A 22,709-nucleotide genomic window follows, 5' to 3' on the forward strand; every position below is an offset into this window, starting at 1 on the left:
TCTCTGTTTAAGTGTGAACTGGCGTTTCTGAAACCGGGCCTGCATTGAGTCTCATAGATTGCAGTTATTCCACGTTTTAGTCCATGAAATTTACTCCCCCAGCACTGTAAATAGTCCCTAAACTCTGCATCAACTTCCACGCATTCAGTCCTGAAATGGTCTAATGGTTGTGGCAACTCATCCAGTCTCTAAAATCGGTAAAATTACTCTGCACCCAGAGTACAGAGTTAAAAAATAATTATTTTTCTACGTTTCGTTCTCGGCGAGATATAAATAAACCTTTCAACACACGTACGCGCCTAGTTCTGACATCAGAGGCGCGTGAACGTCCACCATTCCGATTGGTTCTGGTAGGCACGTGACTTCTCTTGCGATGCCTCACTTCCGGAGAGGACTGCGCAGTGATGTTAGAGCCGGATGAGTTTCGGTATTGACGGGTACCAATATTCTGCGCGTCTATTCCATCTTTTGCTGTGAAGCTTGGGACAAGAAGAATTGCCTTCCACAATTTTTTTTTTTTTTTTTTTCATAACATTGGGTCAAGTGTCACAACGTTCTTACGTTGTGTAACTCGGAATCTGCGTGGCGTGCGTAGTGCCACGGTGGCGCCATCTATGCGTGAGGGCATCAACTACTAGACACTGACAAAAAATAAAAAATAAAAATAAAAATACATCTTCACGTACCATGCAGGTATTATAGTGTTCCTTGGGGACAGAAAAACATGCCTGTAATCGGGCCGAATAATCAAATTATCAGTCGAATAATTAAAAAAAAATAGGTGCAGATACAATCGACTCAATCGTAAAGCTTTCGGTTTCACACTTCCCATAATCCCATTTTTACGCTGGCGTAGCCCCGTAACCAATTTATCCCGCACATATATATATACTACGAGTTAAACGACCTCTAGAATAAGCCAACTGTTCACACAAGACGCGCTAATCGTAGCAACCCTTCTTCTCTGACAGCGAAGCAAGAGTACGGGGTCAACACTCCCCTGTGAGGTTGCGCTAGCAGTTATACTAGATTTGAGTACGGCTGGCCCCACCATACGCTCGGTCGGGTAGCAGTGGCTCGGCGTGAACAAACGATCTCCTCTGGACCATCATTAGCGCTGCTGGCCCAAATCTCGACCGACACGCCACCGTGTGGTGGAGCGGAAAGATGGTTGCGTGACCGGCACTCGCTTTAGCGTCCCTCGACACGCCATCTCCTTCGACCATTGGAAACCCCGTATTGTAATGTCTATGTGGATGAGGCTAAAGTATTGGTATCCAATGAGAAGCGAAAGGGTTATTTTTTCATTTCGTTCGCTTGACGTGCGCCGTTATTTTCCGCGGTAAGATGGAATTGTTTCTCGCGCTCGCGTTCGGGTCGTGACCGTTGGATATACGAGGATTTACGGCGAGCAATTTCAGCTCGAAAGTGAGGCCATGATGTGGCGTAATATCGATGATGGAACTTGTACGGCGGAAGCGTATTATTCGGGGATTCGCGATTGCCGTTTTATATGACACCCGTGGATAACTTGTCAGGTTAAACCAGCGGCATGGGCGGTCGTTGGTTGGTATAGCAAAGGTCGTGCTGAAGGCTGGGAAGGTGGTGGGTTCGAACCCTACCACCGGCTGTGCTGCACTCTAACAACAGAACTTCACCGCGCAGCACGCTGTGCTCCAACCATTGCCAAGAATGATAGAGTTATCGCTTCTGATTCGAAGAGAGAGGGGGGCACTAAAGAAACAAGGGAAAGGGTGCAGGCAGAGAGGGGGCCTACGCCTTTTTGTGGCAATTTTCATATACCCAAATTGCCACAAAAAGGCGTACGCCCCCACCTCTCTCTTCGAATCAGAAACGATAAGCGTATCATTCGCGACAATGGTTGGCGCACAGCGTGCTATGCGGTGAAGTTATGTTTTTAGAGTGTGTCCTGAGGTTTTCCCTGTGCTTTTCCGAATACTCCCCAGACGAATGTCGGCGCAGTTCCCCTGAAGTCTGCCCAGGACGCACACTAACCCCACCTGTCCCCCCTCTCCTTCCTGCTGTCCTCTCTCCATCCGTCCACGTCTGTACGCCGCTCATAGCCATAGTTGCTTCGCGGCGCTAACACTGATTTAACAAAAAAAAACTTTGAAGTTTATTACTTTGCTGCACTATTTAACTGCCAGAGGTCTGCAACATCGATGCGCGGATACAATGCACGATTCATCAAAGGCGCTCTTGATTTTCTAGGCTCAGCACATCGTATGTCGTCAGCTAGTTTTTCCTTTTTTTTCTTTCTTTCTTTTCTTTCGTTGGCGTTAATTAGAGTCGCAATTTCCGGCTGCCCCGCGGGTTGACATCGGCTCGTGCTTCCGACATCGTTGTTGTTTCGTGAGTTCTTCATCCTGCGCTTTACTTTTTAATGAACGAGGTGATTAACGAAATCTTTCGTTAAAGGAAGAGTGAAGGCTTCCTCCATAAATATTTCCTGTGTGACTGCCACGTATTACGCTGCAAATAACGCGCGCTCTTCTCCAAAGAACGATTATCCTATATAGATGTCCTGTACCGCGCGCAAGAGGTCGCTGCTGCGCTCACCCTCTTTAGAAACCCTTCTCCTCCTTCAGAGAGCCCGTAAGTGAATGAGCCGTGCTGACGTCACTCCGTGACGTGGAGAGGCCCCGCGAGTAGCACACCAATGTTCGTAGCAGACGAATGTTTAGCGAGAAATAAGTCATCGCGGGTGCTCCCTACGCTGGTGCTACGTAGCACGGACTTGACTACGTCACGCCAAGAGATCGAGCCGGGCCGAGACTGGGAGGTGACCTAAGGTAGCCATGCGGGGTAGTTGGTACATATCCATTCGTGGCAAAGTTGAGGTGAACTAAAGTATAGCCATGCGGGGTGCTATGTACCGCTAGCAGCGATTTTAGTCATTCTTGTAATCTTCCTTGTACAGTAAAGTTGTGAGTTAAGCCTGAGTTCGTGCCTAATAGACGAGTTCAGAAAATCCCAGTGCTCTTTGCGCACGCATTGCATCATGGGCGTTTGCTGAGCGGGGGAAAACGAAGAATAATCCTTCACATTTCGCTTTCGCTGACCTTGACACGTCGTGGACAATAGTGAGTTTTAGTATACCGTCGATAAGGTTATCGTGCCTGTCGGAACCAATCGTAGTGGTGCGTGACTCAGAATCTTATCCACTGATTGGTTCCGGTTGATACGGTTCGACGCAAGTCACGTTATCAACGGTCTGCTAAAAGTCTCTAATGGACCGGTACGGGAGAAATCGGAACAGTTTGGAGGCCGCCCGTTTCTTTCGTATTAGTAAACTCCCACAGTTCAAAGCGGCGCTAAGCACTCTGGGCTTTTCTGAACTCGTCTATTGGCTGAAGATTACCACGAATGGCAGGTGACGCGGGTTGGAATACCGGCATCGGCTGCGCTGTCTCAGGTTTTCTTTGGGTTTTCCGGTACACTTTCCAGACGAATGTTGACACAGTTCCCTCTGAAGTCGGCCCAGGACGCATACTACCCCCCTGTCCTGTCTGTATAAGCCGCTGGCGCTGACGTGGAATTTAAAAGAAAATTAATAGCGCAGTGACAATTAAGACACACTGTATTGAACGAAAATATTGTGCATGGTGGCTCCTGATAGGCTGCTCCATGAATGAAAGAGGGCGAAGAGCAATGCCCTGCTGATTTGAGCAACGCTAAAGTGATGGCCACTAACTACTTCTACAGTAGTTTAACTATAACTACTAACTCCTTCGCGATGGAGTAGTTTAACTAGTAGTTCAACTACTTTTCAGGGGGTAGTTAAAACTACTTCTTTAACTACTGCAATGTATTTTAACTACGTCTATAACTACTTAATGTTGTCCATCAACACCAATCCCATTCTATAGTGTTATTGGACACCTAAATATGAATCGCAAGCAGCGATAAAGGTGAAGATTTAGTACACCATGCACGGCACAATTGTTCTGCAACTACGTTCTCATCAAACAAGTAGCTCAAGGTAAAAGTCGGAAGCACAATCGTGCCGTAAAGCTTGCGGCAAAATCGGAAGTAGTTGGCACCTGCACTAACCTAACTACTGTAGTTAACTACTCGAAATAGTAGTTTGACTAGTAGTTGCCACTACATTTCTGCAAGTAGTTGATAACTACATTTTAACTACAATCAGGTAGTTTAACTAGTAGTTTAACTACATGTAGTTAACTACTGGCCATCACTGCTAATTACCGATACCCTTTAATATCCTTCCAGTTGATCAGCCACTACACCCTCTTCAGCGACGGCCTGTGGTGTCCGCTGACGGAAGCGTGTCCACGTCCCGGCTTCGTCGGCTCCACGGGAGGCACGCTAGGAAGGGTGGCCCCTTCGGGTGTCAGAGGTGCCCCCGGCCCCGGAGGCACCCTGCCCCACAGCGGGGGGCACCGGCACCATTCGTCGGGCAGCGGGTCTCGTCTCCTGGGAAGCGTCCGCGCAGGAATTCTGCAGCGTCTCGTCGCCAGCATCTCGCCACAGGTGGTCACATTCCTTTCTTTCTCACGCGTTCCTTCCATTCTTTGCCTCGCGCCGTTCAATCTTCGAGGAACGTTTTATGTCCGATACTTTTAGACGCTTGATAAACTACGCCTTTGTATAGTCACGACGAGGCAGCATATAGCGTAGCCCGAAAAATATTTTGGGAGAGGTGCTTCACGTGGGGAGGAGGATTTCACCCCCCGTTTTCCCTTTCCCAAATGCACTACCAAAGGAAAGGTACGAGTTTTCGCCCCCCCCCCTAATCCCGTCCCCCTCTACGACGCTGCTGCGAGGCAGTGCTTACTAGATTGATTGATTGACTGATTGATTTGTAAAAAAAAAACGGAGATGTTAGTCTCGAGCCACTCGGGACTGGCTACTCCAGGACGCGTTATTCAGAAAAGGAAGGGAAGCTACACAAATCTATACACTTTGAAACAGAATGGATGAAAACATCACCACAAAACTTGGCACCAAAAGCAACAGTGCTTGCTGGCATTACTAGTATAGTCCATAGTCTCTCCGTTTCCTTTGCTTCGTTGTCATTACTAGTAGGTTACAAGAGCATTGCCGTGCTGAAGTTTTCTAAAGCATTTTAGTAACTACAAGATTTAACTATTACAGGTTATTAAACTATTACCCGTGTTGCTAGTAGACTAATTTTTCCCGTATATTTCGCGCTCTCGTAGTGAGAGGCGTCCCGGAATATGTTATCGTCCTGACCCAGAAGGAAGTGAACGAAATAGTGTCGCTTTTCAACGTAGACCCCACCAACATCGTGAACGGACTTCTTTTTTTTTTTTCTTACTCTTTAATTCCATATCTTACACTTTTTGTCCGCAAAGGTAAATCCAAGGGGTAGTCAGCGTCCAAGATGCACAAGCGCAATGAAGTACATGTACACGCAGTGAAGCTTCATTGTACACTCTTAAAAATGAACTTCACCGCATAGCACGTTCCTAGCCAACCATCATCGCGAATGATATCGTTATCTGCCCTGATTTGTTGAAAACGGGAGGCGTACGCCTTTTTTTGTGACACTCATAATTGTCACAGAAAAGGCGTACGCCTCCCGTTTTTAGCAAATCTGCAGATAACGATATCATTCGAGATCATGGTTGGCTAGGAGCGTGCTATGCGGTAAAGTTCATTTCTAAGAGTGTACGTTTTTACCCGTTAAGACATCGCAGAAATTTATTTGCATTTTGTTGATGCGTCCCGCGCCTACCTTAATTCATTATCATTCGCTACTTCACCCCCGTGCTCTTTCTCTCGATCACATAGCCTTAATTTATGTTTTGTGCACACGTATTTATGTGCGTTTTAGTATGGCCAGAGTGTGAACACACATACAATTGTGCCATCGGAGAATTGACACAATTGCAGTGTTAAAGGGGCTAAGAACTCTACCAAGCTAGCCTGCCAAACGGCGATTTTAACTTGTTGGCTGTGACACCTTTTTTTATAGCTGAATCTTATAGGTCCGTATCTTCACCACATATAGCCAACCATCATCCCCAATGACAATGTTCTCGCTCCTGATTTGTTGACAGCGGGAGACGGAATATGTACACATTATGTACGGCCTTATAGCTACAAAATAGGTTCCGCCTCCCGTTTTCAACGAATCAGGGACGAGAACGTTACCATTCGGGATGATGGTTGGCTAGGAGCGTGCTATGTGGCGAAGTTCATTTTTAAGAGGAAGGCTTTCTGCAGAAGGCAGGGCTTGCTCAACGACCCATCTGACACTTTGCTCTCCCCGACGAACTCATGCACCCTCTGCGCATCTTCATCCTCTACCCTCCATCCGTCTTTCTCTCTCTCTCTCTCTCTCTCGCCCACTTCTACGTGGCCAACAACAGCGAGCCTATCCTGCCATTACCCCCCCCCCCCCCTCATTTTTAAGAGTGTAGAACAGAACGTTATGTGTACCTCCGCGTTGGCGTCCGATTGGGTGCTACAATTCTTCAAATGACGTAACAATGGATAGAGGTATATGGATGGCGGTGCGTCTACTCGCCCGCATCCGAAAAAAAGCGCTGCAGGCGTTATGAAGGACAATATTATTGAACGATATTGAAAGTTATTGAACAATATATTGTAAATATAATTACAAAGCGTAGAAGAACGATATGACACTTATTACACCCGTAACTAAATACCTACAGATTGGAGTTCTTACCTCCTTTGAGCCGGTGGTGTCGTGTTTTCCGTGTGCCCAAGCTCAAGTTTTTTTTTTTTTTATTACGATCGTTTTTTCCCGCCAAGTAACCTGCACGTAGGTCACGGATATTCCACGACCTTTTTGATTATTTGTCTATAATTACTACTACGGTGTTGACACTTATTGGGAAGCAGCTGCCAGGTACTCTATTATTTACCTCGGAAAATTTCGCATTATTGAGCCTTCCATGAATTTCCAGAAGGAGATCGATCCAACCCCGGTCTGTATACTGAAAGTTGCAGTGCATAGGCGGTGCCGGCTCGAAAGCGGGGCAGTGTTCAATATTCTCAGTTATTCCTATATGCACTGGGGTACGTTTATACCTGCTTGGGAAGTCAAAGAGGGGAGGAGTCTTTTGAGAAATAACTTGAGAATCTCAGGAACCACTATCACTACGTTTCGCACGCAGTGTGATATATGGAAGGCCATTTCCCCGATTCCTGAAATGGGAACTTACGGGAGAAGAATTCGGGACGTGTGGGTACATACGGGGAAAATAAAGAAGGCCCGTGAATAGCTCTTTTTGACACAAAGATCGATACAGGAATCTTGCCAAATCGATTGCATATCGGCCTCCCTTTTTTTTTTTTTTTCTGTTTGTTCCAATACAACGCCGATGCCAGAAATCCAACAGGGTGGATCGCAACAGGACGTGATTTTTCCCATCCTGTATACGTGGAGGAAGGTTGGATTTTGAAAGGCGGGATGCGATATATTCTTTGGGGGAGAAAATATAATCTGTGTGTCTGGCTCGAAATCAAGTGATTTGTTTGTGAGCCAAGAGGGAGGGGGGAGCTTGCGATAAGAGAGCAGTCATAGTGTGAGTCAAGTCCAAGATGGCTGTATAGAACACTCAAAACAATGACACTCAAGCTTTCTAAGTTTAATATATATACAGTCAAACTCCTCTATAGCGAACACCTTTTTAACGAAAATACCACTACAGCAAATTTTTTTGCGGTCCCGCTGGAGCCCTATAGGTCCAATAATGGACATCCTTTTTAACGAAAATACCTTTACTGCAATTTTTTTTTTTTTTTTTGCTGTCCCCTGAGCTTCGTTGTAAAGGAGTTTGACGGTATACAGTCAAATTCCTCTATAGCGAACACCTTTTTAACGAAAATACCACTACAGCAATTTTTTTTGCGGTCCCGCTGGAACCCTATAGGTCCAATAATGGACATCCTTTTTAACGAAAATACCTTTGCTGCAATTTTTTTTTTTTTTGCTGTCCCCTGAGTTTCGTTGTAAAGGAGCCACGTACGCTTCATCAGGTATAAAATGAAATGTTTTTGGTGCTTTTCTCTGATATTCCAGTGATTTCGTGATTGTGTTTTTGTGGGTTTTTTTTTCTGTGTTCGTCTGTGTTTGTGTGTCTGTGTTTTCTTCCGATATTCCTGATGAAGCGTAGTCCACCAGGCGAAAGCTCATCCCCAACTTTTTCTCTATCACCATCACCATCACCGTCACGCAAAACTTGTGTATGTTAAAAGGGGGGAATCACTTCTTCAGAAATCTATGGGCGATGTTCGTTCGCACAAGACACGTACACGTACGGTTGTTTGTAGGTTGTTGTTTTGCTTTGGGAGTAGCAGAACTAGTCAGGAGACAAGTTCAATTTCTCCCTGGTTTTCTTTTCTTTTAAATAATCAATCAATGATCAATCAATCAATCATCACAAGACACGTGAGCGCTCTAAACTGTCATCTTAAGATTGGTACTGGCGTGTCCTCTTAGCTTTTCTCTCGTCAATGACGTATTTTTTTAGGGGACAAGGTTGAGCAGTTGATTTTTAATAAATTAAAGTTTGGCGCGTCTCGAACATGCATGTGCTGCCATCTCGATAGAGTGTCGCACACTAAAATGTTTGTGAATTCGGGCTTCATATTCAGCGTCGTCTTGTGTTCTTAGGGCGGTGCATTATGGGAAGCTGAACCTGTGGACATCGAGGAAAGAGCGAAAGCAGCATGAATTTTTGTTACTCCGAGACACCTCGATGTTCATATATACGTCGAGAGTTGGAATGTGCGCAAGGTACCTTATCCACAGATCATTCGTGCACTGTTGGAAAGATGACTTGAAGGGTTGTTTGTGTGACCGCTTATTATTGCGTACACAAGACCTCCACTCTATCATTGCCCTGGTTAGTACTGTAGATAGCGCGTTGAAACAAGAAAAAAAAAAAACTTTACTTTGCGGCTTTGCGGCAGTCTCATATCAGAGCAAGAGAGGCCACACACCACAGGAGCCGCTTCCACTGCCACATATCAGTCCATAGGCGATGGCGTGCCAGTAGGCAAGCGCAATGCATTCTGGACACGTCATTGCAAACGTCAACGTACACGTGACCATAAAAATGGCTGCGCCCATGGTCATACGGCTAAACCATTTGTAAAAAACGCTCTTGCTCTTTCTGTGCATCGCTTTCTAACTTATTTCGTTCTCTACGATTACTTTTATCCGATATCGTCGCAGTAAAACATGCACATTCGTAAACGAGGTCTCGTACAGCTGACCACTCCGAAGATGCGGTAGCGATACCGGCGCTAAGACTTGCTCAGCCAACGCGAGTCACTCATACTTCGGAGGAGTAAGCTACCATTTCGCGTATGAAGCACCGTAAGATTTACACCCGTTCAACACAGAAATACGTTCTCTCGGTTTTACGCTTATCAGAATATGTCCCTCGTACGCTACGACTGTCGATACGTCTGCACTTTGCCGGAACATTTTACGCTTTGATCCGCTGCACGTAATATGCCAAAGACGTCGTCCACACTATAGATAAGGGAAGAGATAAGTGACAGCTGTCTTTCAGTGAGGCCTGGCGTGCCTGTATTTCACGCACGCACGGGAGATCAATTTCATTCCGGGGCGAGGCAGCCGGGATGACAAGTACCCGCTAGTCCTATAGCTACGCCCACGGATTTCAGCATTGACGGTCTCGCGCCCAGCGTAAAAGCGAGCTATATGATGTTACGTAACGCGGTTATTGTTTATCCGCGTCAACCAGCTAAAAAGTATTAAGGATCCGAGGTATAGGTTCTTGAAAGATGGGAGACCTACCTAATCAGTGACCCTGCTCAGCTGTGCATACACTGAGACCCCCTGGAACTCGGGAGGTGCTTAGGGCCTTCTGAGTCCTGAGAGAAGTGATTGATTTATTGATTGATTGTATCAGGGGAAATGTGACGTCATGAATGTCTAGGTTTCAGACGCATTGTAAAGAAAACGGCAGTCCTTGCTTGAGGTACTGTACGGGTTACTCGTAAGAGCGTGTGAGTTTGTCCTACCGAAGCGCTGATTGCGAAATGTTATTCACAGACGATGGAGCGGTCACGGACTATGCCACGGCTTCGTAGTTCCGGCGGCGGCAACGTTGGCGGCGGCGGCGGCGGTGGAAGCATCGGCGGCAACGCGGGGTCGTCTGAGCGGCCGCCGTCTTCTCGGTCGGAAGCCCGACTCCAGAAGGCGTCCAGCTTCGACCACCTTTTGCCCGGCTTCCTTTCCCTGCTCTTCGCGTCGCCTGACTCCGGGGATGGAAAGGTACTATAGTTGGACGAATACACAACATCTAATGCGAGGTCAGAATAGTTAGGCCTAGACAAGCCGACAGTTCCGGCGCAAAGAGGTACTTCGGTACTTAGAATGGTCATCTACTGAAGAATGGATATTTATTTATTTACTTTTGTTTATTTACTTCCTGCGTTCGAGGTTTTAGTGAGCTTGTACAGAAAGAGGTCCCATAGTTGAGACTAATATTTAATTAATTTATATTAATTTAAGTTAAGGGAAGAATGTTTCACTAAGAAAAGGGATTGTGACGCATTGTACAGAGCTACTCCAAATGAATGTGAAATATAATTATTCCCGTACTGTATTCCAAATTTCACAGCAAATGTTTAATAGGAGAAAATCGGCACCGCGAATACCGAAACTCATCCCGATCTGAAATCACGGTAGGCTTCCCCGCCAATGAGGCAGCGCGAGCGAGGCTGTCACGTGCTTATGACTACCAATGGGCATAGCAGGAGCTCTCGCTTCCCTGGTGTGAGAGCTTGACGCGTGCGTGTGCTCGATGCTTTAAACCTTGCCAAGTACGACACGTAAAAAAATACTACTACTAATTACTATTATTATTATTATTCCCTCAATACTCCCATGGAGTACAATGCTTGCATGGTGCAATGAACCCCATCTACCAATATGTGTCACATCCCCTTTGAGAATGTTGCTGGGGTATTTCTTGACCCTTAATTAGTACAAGTACGCGAGCATTTATCGACATTTTCCGGGGATTATGGCCAACAAGCCTCCGAGTTTTCCGGGGATTATGTCCCGCTAAAGTATGTGAGACATTGTTCGTATCCATGAGTTACGAGTCAATGACCGAACCGAATGACGACAAGCCCCACCACACATATTGCTCCTCCGAGACTGAGAAAGTCTATCGAAGACACTTTCCGTTCGAGCGGTACCGCGACACTTCTTACGAACTGTGCGGAAGTGTGCGCCACTTTACTTCTTTTTGGGCTCGAATTTACTTCCCTTTTTTTACGAGCCTATTAGTTTTTGGGTGGTAGTTAAAGGTTTTACGACTTCCAAGGAAGATTTCAAACGCGCAGCCAATAGAACAATCGACTTGGGCAAGCAGGACATATACTACGCGATAGGGAAGGCATGACGTCTTGACTGCCACTCCACTTTATCGACAAGAGTTTGTGGACAAGCTTGCTTCTGATAAGGGGTTATACTATACTTCGCTTTGTGGCTGCCACTGCTTAATAAACATCGCTAAGAAGGAGCACAGATGCGATAAGATACAGGATCTTTCTTGCGCCGAGCGCGGGCTTGAAAAACAAGCGCGTTGGCTCCTGCTGGTGTTGTCCGTTTTTTGTTTCGAGTTCTTTCTTTTTAATTTTTTTGCACTATCGGTGTTTATCACCTGTATTATGTGCCGGTTCACCAGCCGGAGTGAATGGCCTGCGAAGAACACAAGGTGATTATCTGTACTGTTACGGCGGTGCATTTTTCGAAATTTTTTCACATTTAAAGGGGGGGAAAAAACGTTATATTTCGGTGCTTTCGCATTAACGACGTTGCGTGTAGAATCTCTTCTTCTCCTCAGTTGCATCTGAGGCACAACGTCTACTTACTCCAAGCGCCTTGAAAAACAAAAGGAAAAATCCTTCTTTTTCCGGAAATATTTTTGTGCACTACCGGTGATAAGAAACATGTGAACTTTACCGGTATTTATTTATGAAAACGGGAAAGAAGGCAAAAACCACATGCATATGCATCGTTCCATGAAGACTCTGTTTCCATTCAAACTTGTCTTCAAGAACCTGTATTTATCGATAGAAAGTGAACAAAAACTTCACTTCGTTCTAGCGAGTTTTAGTAGATAGGAGGGTTCCGCGTTTTCGGCGTTTATTCCTAGGGAGATTCGGCGGGTGGTTTTCGGCATTTTAAAGCGCTTGTGCCTAAAATACATGCCGAAAAATCGGCATGTCTTGTTTTGCCCCGGAGGAAAGAAGGAATCAAATTGTTTTGCCTCGGAGGAAGATACGGGCAATCGAGTACTGTCGTTTTCGGCATGTAGCACCAAATGCCAGAGAAAATTCGGAGTTGTTTCGGAACATGCCGAATAAAAAAACAAACAAAAAAAACTGGCGGGTGTTTTAAAAAAAATTTCGGCGGGAACCTAACGATAACGTTTCCGAAAAACTAATCGCCTTATTCATTTGAAAGTTGCAGACATCCCGTTGCTTATCTTCGATTCCGCATCTTCCTATACACTATACAGTGTATTCGCGCGAGCGACATTTCCCACAATGCTACAGCGGACGATGCGAAAAACGTCATAGCTTTCTGTTGTCACGTGATCGCGAGCGTGCAACCGCGCAACGTCGTGTCTTCACCTACACTGCCAACGTCAGCTAGATACAGAAGGCCTGCTTTATTGTATCCTCTCCTTCCTTGGATACGTGGACATATAAAGTCCTCTGAAGGAATTCGTCCTCTACTGAGTGTCACCGTTCTGCGAATTCAAGAACTCGCATATGATTGCAGCTAACTTGGAACCTGTAGACACGAATTTGTAGACGAAAAGTGCAACACGCTTTCCAGAAAATCAGTCATGAGAAAGATACGGGACTGTTTTGCGCTTTATTTTAAAGATTTCTCCTTTACTACGCGGGGACGTTCAGTCACTACTCGCAGACGACGGTGGTTCGTCTCCATGGCTACGACCGCTGAAAGCGCGTTCGTGATTGGCTACCGCCGTTGAAAACACGATCCTGATTGACTGACTCTAAGTTCTTACGTCACGTCAACGAGTAAGCAGGCTTTCTCTATCTAGGTGGTGTTGACAATGCTAACCGTGGGGAATATCCCGCGACACCATGTGCTACACAGCCGCAAGGTATTCCGTAGCAGACGACAGGAAAAGACGCTGTCGGTGTCATCTGCTAAGTGTCGTCTGCGAAGTGCGCAGTACGCCACTCCCGATATTCCGGCACCGTGTGAATGCTCAACATAACACGGGGCGGAACTTGGGCTCCGTGAGCAGTGTTTTCGCTTTTTCTTCCACTAGAATATTCCGTGAGGATGTCGGTCGTGTGAATAAACAGTTACCGTATCGTTTTCGTATAGTGTCCTTCCGACCGACTAAAAACCCCTATTGTACACATGGTTACACCGAGACCCGGATGAAACTTATCGCCAATGAATCGTGACATTGAGCCGTTCGGAAAAGGCGTTACCTCCGAATGGACATTAAATATAACTCCATCGCTGTACATCAACAACCGGAACAACAAATAGCGCGGGATATTAATTCGACAGGCAACCTTGATGGCGGAATCCAAGCGTGCAACCCGTTTTTGATGGAACTCGAACCGTTTATTAAACCGCGTCACGTGATGTTTGTCGTTCCGACTTCGAGAGGTGTAGCCGCCTTCGCGTGCCAGGGGTGTGGTTGTGAGCCCGGGAACGAACATAAAAGAGGGATGCCGAAAGGTAATTGGCGCCGAAGAAAAATGATGATGATCATGCCGTGACGGTAATTAAAATGATGAAGTGGTGAGGCAACGATCATTATTCGCTGGGTATTACTCGCGCTCTATATATTAGGTGGTTTTGTTTTCTCGTATATTTATGAAGGCAGCGGTACATAGAAGCCATTGGTTGAGGCGTGACAATTTCGCCTATATGTGATGTATTGTCTTTGTGTAATTGGTATAACTTTCGTAGGATTCTCGTGGAAAAAGAAATGTGGGGTAACACCGAAAAAGCAGAAAAAGATCCGGCATAAAGGAAAGAGATCAGTTTTCGTTTTATTTCTTGGATGAAATACTTATTATCTACGTTCTGTGACGCCCGTGCATTAAAAGAATTTGAAGAACTACCGCTTAGTAAAATGATACGTCATTCTCTGTCAGTGTCTTTTAACCGCTGGTTTATATCAGGGACCGGGACCGGAACTCAACCCGAACCGAAAAACGGAAAAAAAATCGTTATTTTCTATCAAACCCGAACCGAACCCGAACATTTTTTTTTCTTCTTCTCTTGAACCGAAAAAAATTGATACGGTTGCCGGTTCGGTAATCGACTCGGTAATCGGTTCAGAAGTGAAATAATTGTACTACGGACCTTTTCTTCTTTCTTTCTTTCTTGATTGATTTATTTATTTTTGTTGTTGTTGTTATTATTCTTTATTTTTTTGTACGATGCCTGATGAGAGTAAAAGTTTGTGACTGTAGCGCCAGTTTTTTGCCGGAACAAATTAGGGCCCTGACCGGGTTCTGCCAAAAGGCTTCCATCACTTCGCTTTGCGTTTTCAGCAGACGACCACGAGAGTGCAATACAATAAAATATCATAGCCCTGCTACTCCCTTCGGATGCCCTGACCATCTTGTGCAACGAAGAGGCAGAGAGCGAAACCGAAACTATGCAAAACTTCGCGCGTTTCCCTAAGAACGCTTCGTCTTGTGAAGCAAGTGGTCGTGGCGAGGCAGCAGTAGACGCTTCCTGAAACGGTTATCTCACACTTTTCTCTTACAACCGTGTGCGGTGGGGGTAAGCTCGCTATCATGTAGCAAAATTACTGCAAATGAACCGGTTAAACCAGGACCGACAAAAGTAACGGTTCCAATCCCTGTAAGTGTCCCGACCGCTGACCGCTTTTTTTCCTTCTTCTTCTTTTTTTTTTTTTTCGTTTCTTCCTGAGCTGAACCCGAACCGAACCGATAATATGGCAGAACCCGAATCGGGCCGAAAAGAATACCGGTTCCGATCCCTGGTTAATATCGTTAATACCATTGTAACATCTCCCGCAACCTCATAAACAGGAACAACAAGAAAAAGATGTCACAACCAAATGGGTTATCTTTCATGCGACTGTTTTCCCCTTGTTGTGAATAGTCACGATTTATTTATTGTCGTTCTTGTTGTTGTGAACCTTTGAATGGAAGGTTGACGTCGACGCAAGTAACCATGTTCAATGTGCACCCGCTATAACGCCTTACTTATATACATTACCTAACCCTTCGCATACTATGCTAATGTTCACTAATAATATGCCGTACGCATTTTGTCCGCGTAATACGACGCCGCTTAATGCATTGTTCTCTCATTCAGCACGCGTGTATAGCAAAGGTAATCACGTACCCTCTTCTCGTATCCATGTGCCCAGAGCGTAATACAAGAGAAGCCACCCATTTGTGCGCATAGCCATATTTCAGTCTCGGCTCTCTTCTACGTTATTAATACCCCTCCGCTCCGCTGCCTGCCTGGTGATGTACCGCAATGCTCCGCTCTTTCGAGTGCCGGAAAAACAGAGCTTTAATTACGATTTATCGCTGCGACGACAATAATCAGATCACCGTCTCTCTCATCTTGTCTCGGAAACATTGAATGCGAGCGACTACACTCTCAAGGACTACGCTAAAATCTCTTCCCAAATGATTATCTCCTTCCATTACAGTATTATACCCACCGATCCGGTTCTGCGACGATTTGTTTCCCGCTTTACGTGCTTGCAGAAACAAGTTGTTTTGTTTCGGTTTTGGTTTCGTCACGTTAATAAACGCGGTAAAGGCAGCATCTCTGCGTTGCGCGTTTAGTTGTCGTAATCGACGGTTTATTCAGATTGTAATCTGGTATGGGATCAAATTACTCTTATAGCATAGGAAGGAGTGGGGGACAGGGGAGTTAGTGTGCGTCCTGGGCCGACTTCAGGGGGAACTGTGAGTCTTCGGGAAAACCCAGGGAAAACCTCAGACAGCACAGCCGGTGTCGGGATTCGAACACGTGTCACCTCCCAGTCTCAGCGTTGAATACTGCCAGTTGAATAAAAGGCGCCGGCAGTGGACAATCACAGGATGTGGGTTCGAACCCCATTGCTTGTGCTTTTTTTTTCAAGTGCCATTATTCAATTGAAGTATGCATTGAAGTAGGCATTGTGAGGATTGTGTTGTGTTTGTCCTTCTACGTTTAATTGCCTCATCCACTAGAACGATAGAGTAGAACGTCCCGAAAAAGAGATAAGAAAGCACTTGTCGTATACTGTTTGTTAAACGACATTACTTTGTTATCTGCGTGCCACCTAGTGAGAATGTTTTACTACAGTCTTGGCTGCTTGGCAGTCTTGGCTGGCTACTACAGTCTGTTTTTTTTTTTTTTCGACTGTTTCTCCTTATTTTAACTAGATTATACCGTGCGTTATAAGGAAATCGCGTTTATCGAATTATTGTTGTATTCGAGGTGTCGCGCTAGCCCGAACGAAATGCAGGCATGTCCACTTAATGCGAAGGGGGAGCCCCATAGCAAACCAGATTACGTCTACGTCTCTCTCTCTCTCTCTGTCCTGTCTACTGGAAATATTTCAGTTGTTCTACTGGGATTGCTTTTGTTGCACTTCCGCTTTCATCGAACTTTCCGTTTATATCGAATTTTTATTACTAGGTTAATTCGGTTCGATTACTTCGTTATAACGAAACCTTGCTATATTTCTTAACAGTGCCTTCGACAAGGAAAACCATCGACAAGGGCTTGGTTGATGCTAGACCATTACGCAAATTATTGCTTTTAACTCAGGTACCCTGGCTTTTTTTATGGTTTTTCTCAATTTTTCATGAGCACAACGTTCCATCCACCTCCATCCGCGTAGTCGGCTTTTCTTTGCATTTCTCAGGAGGAAAGCGAGAAGAAGAAAACAAAAACGCGGGAATTTTCGCTTAATTTAAAGTATCCGAAGGGGGGGGGGGTGATACAGAACGCATACGTACACACTGTAGATGTCCATGGGGAATGTAAGTACCTCCCCCAAAGCAGTTGAAGAAAGAACAGTCCCGCACTTCAGGCTAACATAGATGCAGTACCTCGCGGATACATAGAAGAAGTAAAAGAAGAAGAAGAAGAAGAAAAAGTTCAGAGGAGTCGCGAAGACAAACAGATATCGCTGTGCGATCGGACATCTGCTATCTTCACGTCCTTACCAGGAATCGATGTTTTCTCTCAGCTTTTTTTTTGGCGGTAACGAAGTGGCAAAAGGCAACACTGTCCTTCCTTTCCGTTCATCTAATAGCATTAGCGGTCGGAGCCGCAGCCAAAGTCACGCATCGCCTCTACACGAAACGTGAACGGGGGGAAAAAAAGGGAGGGAAAGAGGAAGATGCTGTCGTCATAGCAACGGCCGTCACCGACGCTGGAATGTCGTTTTGGCTGCGGCCTTTGAACCGGCTGCAACGAGTGCGTGCATTGAAGATTGCGTTGGGCGACCTGACAACCTTGGGAAAAGGGAGAGCATTTTTCCGTGAAAGTGGGACAACATTTCTGACTTGGCGCGTTAAATAGTGGCTTTCTGCAAAGTTTCGCGGCGCGTCATTTATTAGGGGAGAAATCTCGACAACATGGCCGTCGTGGTGCATTGTGTGATAAGGTCTCTCGGAGCTGCTGTGTTGATGGTGCGCGCTCGGATGAATTCTAATAAGTGTGGCAAGGACGCGGTCATGGTGCTTCGTCCGACCAACGTTATTATGCGGTCAAAAAACGTCGGGCTTTTTTTGTTTGTAGGATGACCCTCTAGCAGCATCTCTTTCCCTTCTTTCTTTTCTTTACTTTCAGATTTAAAATTAGACTACTTTTACGAAGACTACGTTCAAAATTGTACGGCTGGTGCTCCAGATGATACATGAGTGTAAATTAATCCGAGAAATATGCGTTGACAATTTCCCCAAAGTCATCATTACTCCTGTACCTGGTCTTGTAGGCTGCTCGTCTTGATGATACATTTTTCGTCTTTTCCTTTATTTATTTATGTACTTTTTCTGTTTTAAAAGTTTGAAATTTAAAATAATCTTACAATAGCCTTCGCCAATTCTGAAACTGTTTTTGAGGCTGGCCCATAAGGTGAATTTAAACTTCTAAAGCCCGATTTCATCAACTTTGAACCGAGACGAAGGGTTGCTAAAACTTGAAGTTAACACTCAATTATTTTTTTACAAACGTTAGTTGGTGACGTGGTAAATGCTTCAGTGACAGTAACTCGAGTTACTGTCTCTGAAGCACGAGATCAACTGTCCCTTAACTTGAAGTTAACGCTTAACTTCACTCTGCTTCAGTCAAGGGATCCCTTTAGTGAAGCAGAGTTAAGCGTTAAATTCAAGTTAAGTTGATCTCGTTTTGGTGAAACCGGGCCTAACTGCATGGTGCTAAAACTACGGTTGACTTACTTACGCGTATTTTACGAGGTATTTTGAGTGGAAGCCGACACCGAACAGCTTGTAATTAGAGCACTAGAAAAACAAGTTTCAGAGTACCGCCAGCCTTTTCCCTTTGCCGCCGCGATGGTTATTGGCTGAATCCACCCACGTGACCGTAATCCACCATATCCCTTCCATTTATTTATTCATTTGGTTAGCTCTTGTACATGTAATGCTCCCATAGATCACTGGCCCTGTTGATTAAAATAATATAGTCTGACGCCTGTGTTTTTAAATCAAATTATTGTATAAGTGATATTATATTTTCCCTACTTAGGAGGTCCTTTTTCGCTTTGAAATTGGCTATGCCCGTATATCTGTACAGACAGTATAGTTTATGTACCGTCTAAGATCGTCTAGCACAGGTAATCTCACGCGAGATTACATAAAATTGCATTGGTCGCAGAGCGTCAACACAGCTGGCCCAATTTGCGTGGAAGGGAAATGGCGTCGTTGCCTGGTTACGTGAGGCGAAGCCAAGTCAAGCCAAGCGGTTGGCGGTACTCTGAAACTTGTTTTTCTAGTGCTCTACTTGTAATAGTCCATAGTTATACCGTCTATAACTGGACTAGTATTACTACAAACTGTTCGGTGTCAACTTTCTCTCAAAATACCTCGACGTTCGAGTAAAAAGTAAGTCAACCGATTTGGTATAGCTACGCTGCTGTATTCACCATCTAGTCTAAATGTACATACATTTTGAACCGAGCGAGAATCATCTTGCGTGATCCACTGTGCATATTAAGTTAGGACCGGTTGTAGAATATGTAATGAATAGCCGGCGGTGTCCGTAATGAATACGAGATTCTTCGCTCAACCACTGTTCGCGTTCACAACGTCTCATCAATCTTGCGTGCGAAATCTCTGTTCGAAATTATTGCAACTCGCCACGTTAAATATTTGTCGATTTACCCCAGAAAGTTGCTTCGTTCCTCTACCATATATAATATGATGGAAAGATAGTAGCGGAACTCATTATGTTATTGAATGCAGAATGTAGATAGTAGCGACGTTATTAACCATCCAACGATAACCCCATTGCATCCAGGGCTCAACGAGGTCACCCCGTGAAGATCCTCCGCCCCCGCCACGGTGGAGAGCGACGTCCACACCCGTTAGCTTCACTGGCTCTCCTCCGGCGTCCGGTATGTCGTCGGCGAGTCCTCTGAGCGTCGGTCGCAGGTCTTCGAGGCCCGTTCCCGCACCCAGACCGTCGCTGACGAGGAGAGACGACCAGATACCCGTGTACGCCAACCGGGAAGTCCTCGACGCACATCGACTTCACGAAGAAGTGAGTGTGGTACTTTTTTTTTTTTTAATCCGCGACGATACTGAAAAATACCACGGTACTACTTTCTTACTAGCACATAATGCTGGCAAAAAGGTGATGGTGCTTCCGGTGGTTCCATCGTGCGTTCAGGGGACGACTTCATTGGGAACAGTGCCGCGTTTGCCTTTTATTTATTTACTTACCCATACTGCAATCTTTAAGAAGGTTATAGCAGGAGCAGGCGTACCTCATTGACAAATTCATCGACGGGAAGCTCTCTGGTGGAACAAGGAACAGCGTTCCATTGAGCGATCGTGCGTGAAAAAAAAGAAAAAGAATAATTTAAAGTATTAAAACGCGAGAAAAGAGGTACAATATTCAGGGGACGCGCATTAGGTAAAGATGAGGGTATTGCGAAACTGAAGTAAGAGGAACGTTGAATATTAAGCCGCCCTTGTACAATCCAGTAAAAATATTTCATTATTTCTAGAGTCCTTCTGTAACTGAAGGGACATAAACTTAAAGAGTCGAGGACAGAAGTCGGGGAGAATTCTCTGTCGCAGCGTTTCATGATGAACCTGATGAACGCGACTGAGAAAAATTTGTAGCACAGCCGGTGCAGGTATTCGAACCTTCAGTCGCCTTCCAGATTCCGACAAGAATACATCACAGCGGCAACCTTGCAGCCATGCAGCCAGCAATACTTCATTATATCGATATCGTTATACGCGGAATCACTATAAACGGGTTGCGCTCACCGAGCTTAGATATTCTTAACGAACTTTAAGCTGTTAATAAAAAGTCATCATATGCAGCTGAAAATGACGCGCTACGTGAGAACGAATCTCCGGATCACCCGCATCAGAAAAAAAAAAAAAAAAAAAAAGGCGACGCGGCATGGTTGATCACTTGGAAGATATTTACCTGACCCGATCCCTATCGTAGCGGAATCCCCACTCTAAGACACTGAGCGATGTTCGCACATCTCGAGCGGAGCTTCCATTAGCGCTATATATAACGGTTTCCGCTCGACTCACTCATCTAAGTCCCGTCTCTGTACCTGCGTAGTAGTCAATTCCGTGTCATTGCCCTAATCCCTGTCAGACACGCTGGAGAAACCCTCGCCGGGGGCTATTGACGGTACGGATAATCTGACCACCGCCGTTGCCGCAAGGTAACAAATGGGAAGCTTGGCACCCTTAATTTAATTGCCTTCTCTCTATAGGTCAATCGGCGATGCACTCCGTTGACGCGAAGTGAATGGTGTTTCGTGACGTAACTGTGAATTTGAGTACTGATTGGTGAGTTTTCTTGAGCTAATGAAGTGTTATTTCTGTCGTCTGCTTCGAATAGCTTGTGAAACACAGTAGCAGACGAGGTATTACTATACTGTTGTCGTCTGCTCTGAATGCGTGGGAGAGTAGCAGACGATGTATTGTTATTGTCGTCTGCTTTGAATATGTGGAGCAGAGTAGCAGATGGGATGCTATTGTCGTCGGCGAATAGTAAAGTTGTCGTCTGCGGAAATGAAATTGTTTTGATAGACGAAGCCATAACTGTGTATCTGTAAGGACTGTGAGATAGCGAGTCTTCTTTATAGTATTTTTTTCATCCCATAAATAAAGTCAGGCAGATTTTTAGTGGGGACTACGTACGCGAGAGGATGTTGCTCTGTTTTTGCGTGAAGTGGTATTTTAACTATGTGCATCTGCGCAGTAGGTTGTCAGTATGAAGCCATGTGCGCATGACAACGTCGTTCGTATCGTTTGATTTCTATTCGTGATTGTAGCCATTCTTCCCGCGAGTGTAGCTCGTGTTTCCAACTCACTACAATTCGAGGCAAGTGCGTTTGTATTTTATTATTATGGGTTAAGATAGCATAATTGTTTATGGGACATAAGAAAATATTTGATACACAGTGTTTTTTTTTAATTTTATTCCGTGTTAACAACTGTGAGCGGCGTACAGAAGTGCTTGAAGGTGCCTAGTGTAACACATACGAAATAGTTGGGTGTGGTTTAAAGAATGTACGCGCTGAGCATGAGATAAAAGTACCAGTATTCTCAGACGATTACAGCCTCACGATGGTACTCCCGTAAACACATTAGACAGCGAAACGGAACAAAGGAAATCAACGAATGGCGACCAGCAAATGTTTACACACACAAAAAAGATGAAAACTCAAGGTTCCGTGTAAAGCCATATCTCCCGCACAACTGATATGCCCTGCGGGGAAGAATGCTTTACAGGAATCGGACGTCGCATCCTTTCGCGTGGAAACTCTGAGTTTATTCATAGACAGAACTAAAGTGGTTTATCTCTAAAGTGTATATCTTGACGTGGCGAGTGCGTCTGTTCTTTTTTTAGGAACCTCTCGTAGAACTTGGATCTCCTGCTACCGAAATGCCGTGGTGCCGACGTAGCGCTTCATCTCCCACTGTGTTGGGCCCAGGATCACGGGAAAGCGACGCCTTGCTCCTGTCGGACCTGTCCTCGTTTCCGCAGCCCGTTCCCCTCCCGGAGCCTCGGAGTCCGTCGCCACCACTCATAGACTTTTCCGAGGTGTGTAATGCATTCACGACGCGGAAAAGCGGACAGCGGAGAGGTTGCTATGGAAACTGACCTTCTCTTTAGCGCCCTGTCGCATTTCAGTCGCCCACGGAGCTGCGTAGGGCGTTATTAGTGGCAAGCGTGTCATCTGCACAGAGAGAAAAAAAAGTAAAAAAAAGCAGCTCAGCCAGGGATTTTCTAAGCAGACGACGCGCAGGACGACGTTGTCTCGTTAAATGTCTTCTTGTTTCGTTCCCTTTTTGTCGTGGAGATCTTTTCGGTTTTTGAACGTTGTAAGTCAGAGGTCTCGAACGCAATAATTAGCAATGACAGCGTATTTTAGAAAGCGCCTTGTTCCTTGTCGCTTCTTGACTTCACGGCT

At 45.4% G+C, this 22,709-nt stretch overlaps 1 protein-coding gene across 1 annotated transcript in view; it reads left to right on the forward strand.

Annotated features, from left to right (window-relative positions):
* Positions 1 to 22,709, forward strand: part of LOC135390825 (tyrosine-protein kinase SYK-like) — a 65,666-nt gene that overhangs the window by 33,311 nt on the left and 9,646 nt on the right. The window contains exons 5-8 of the mRNA XM_064620753.1: positions 4,255 to 4,515; positions 10,067 to 10,288; positions 19,556 to 19,798; positions 22,145 to 22,339. Of these exons, the coding sequence (XP_064476823.1) occupies positions 4,255 to 4,515; positions 10,067 to 10,288; positions 19,556 to 19,798; positions 22,145 to 22,339 (921 nt within the window). The remainder of the gene's footprint in view (positions 1 to 4,254; positions 4,516 to 10,066; positions 10,289 to 19,555; positions 19,799 to 22,144; positions 22,340 to 22,709) is intronic.

Source organism: Ornithodoros turicata, chromosome 4 (genome assembly GCF_037126465.1).
Source record: "Ornithodoros turicata isolate Travis chromosome 4, ASM3712646v1, whole genome shotgun sequence".
Classification (NCBI taxonomy): Eukaryota; Metazoa; Arthropoda; class Arachnida; order Ixodida; family Argasidae; genus Ornithodoros; species Ornithodoros turicata.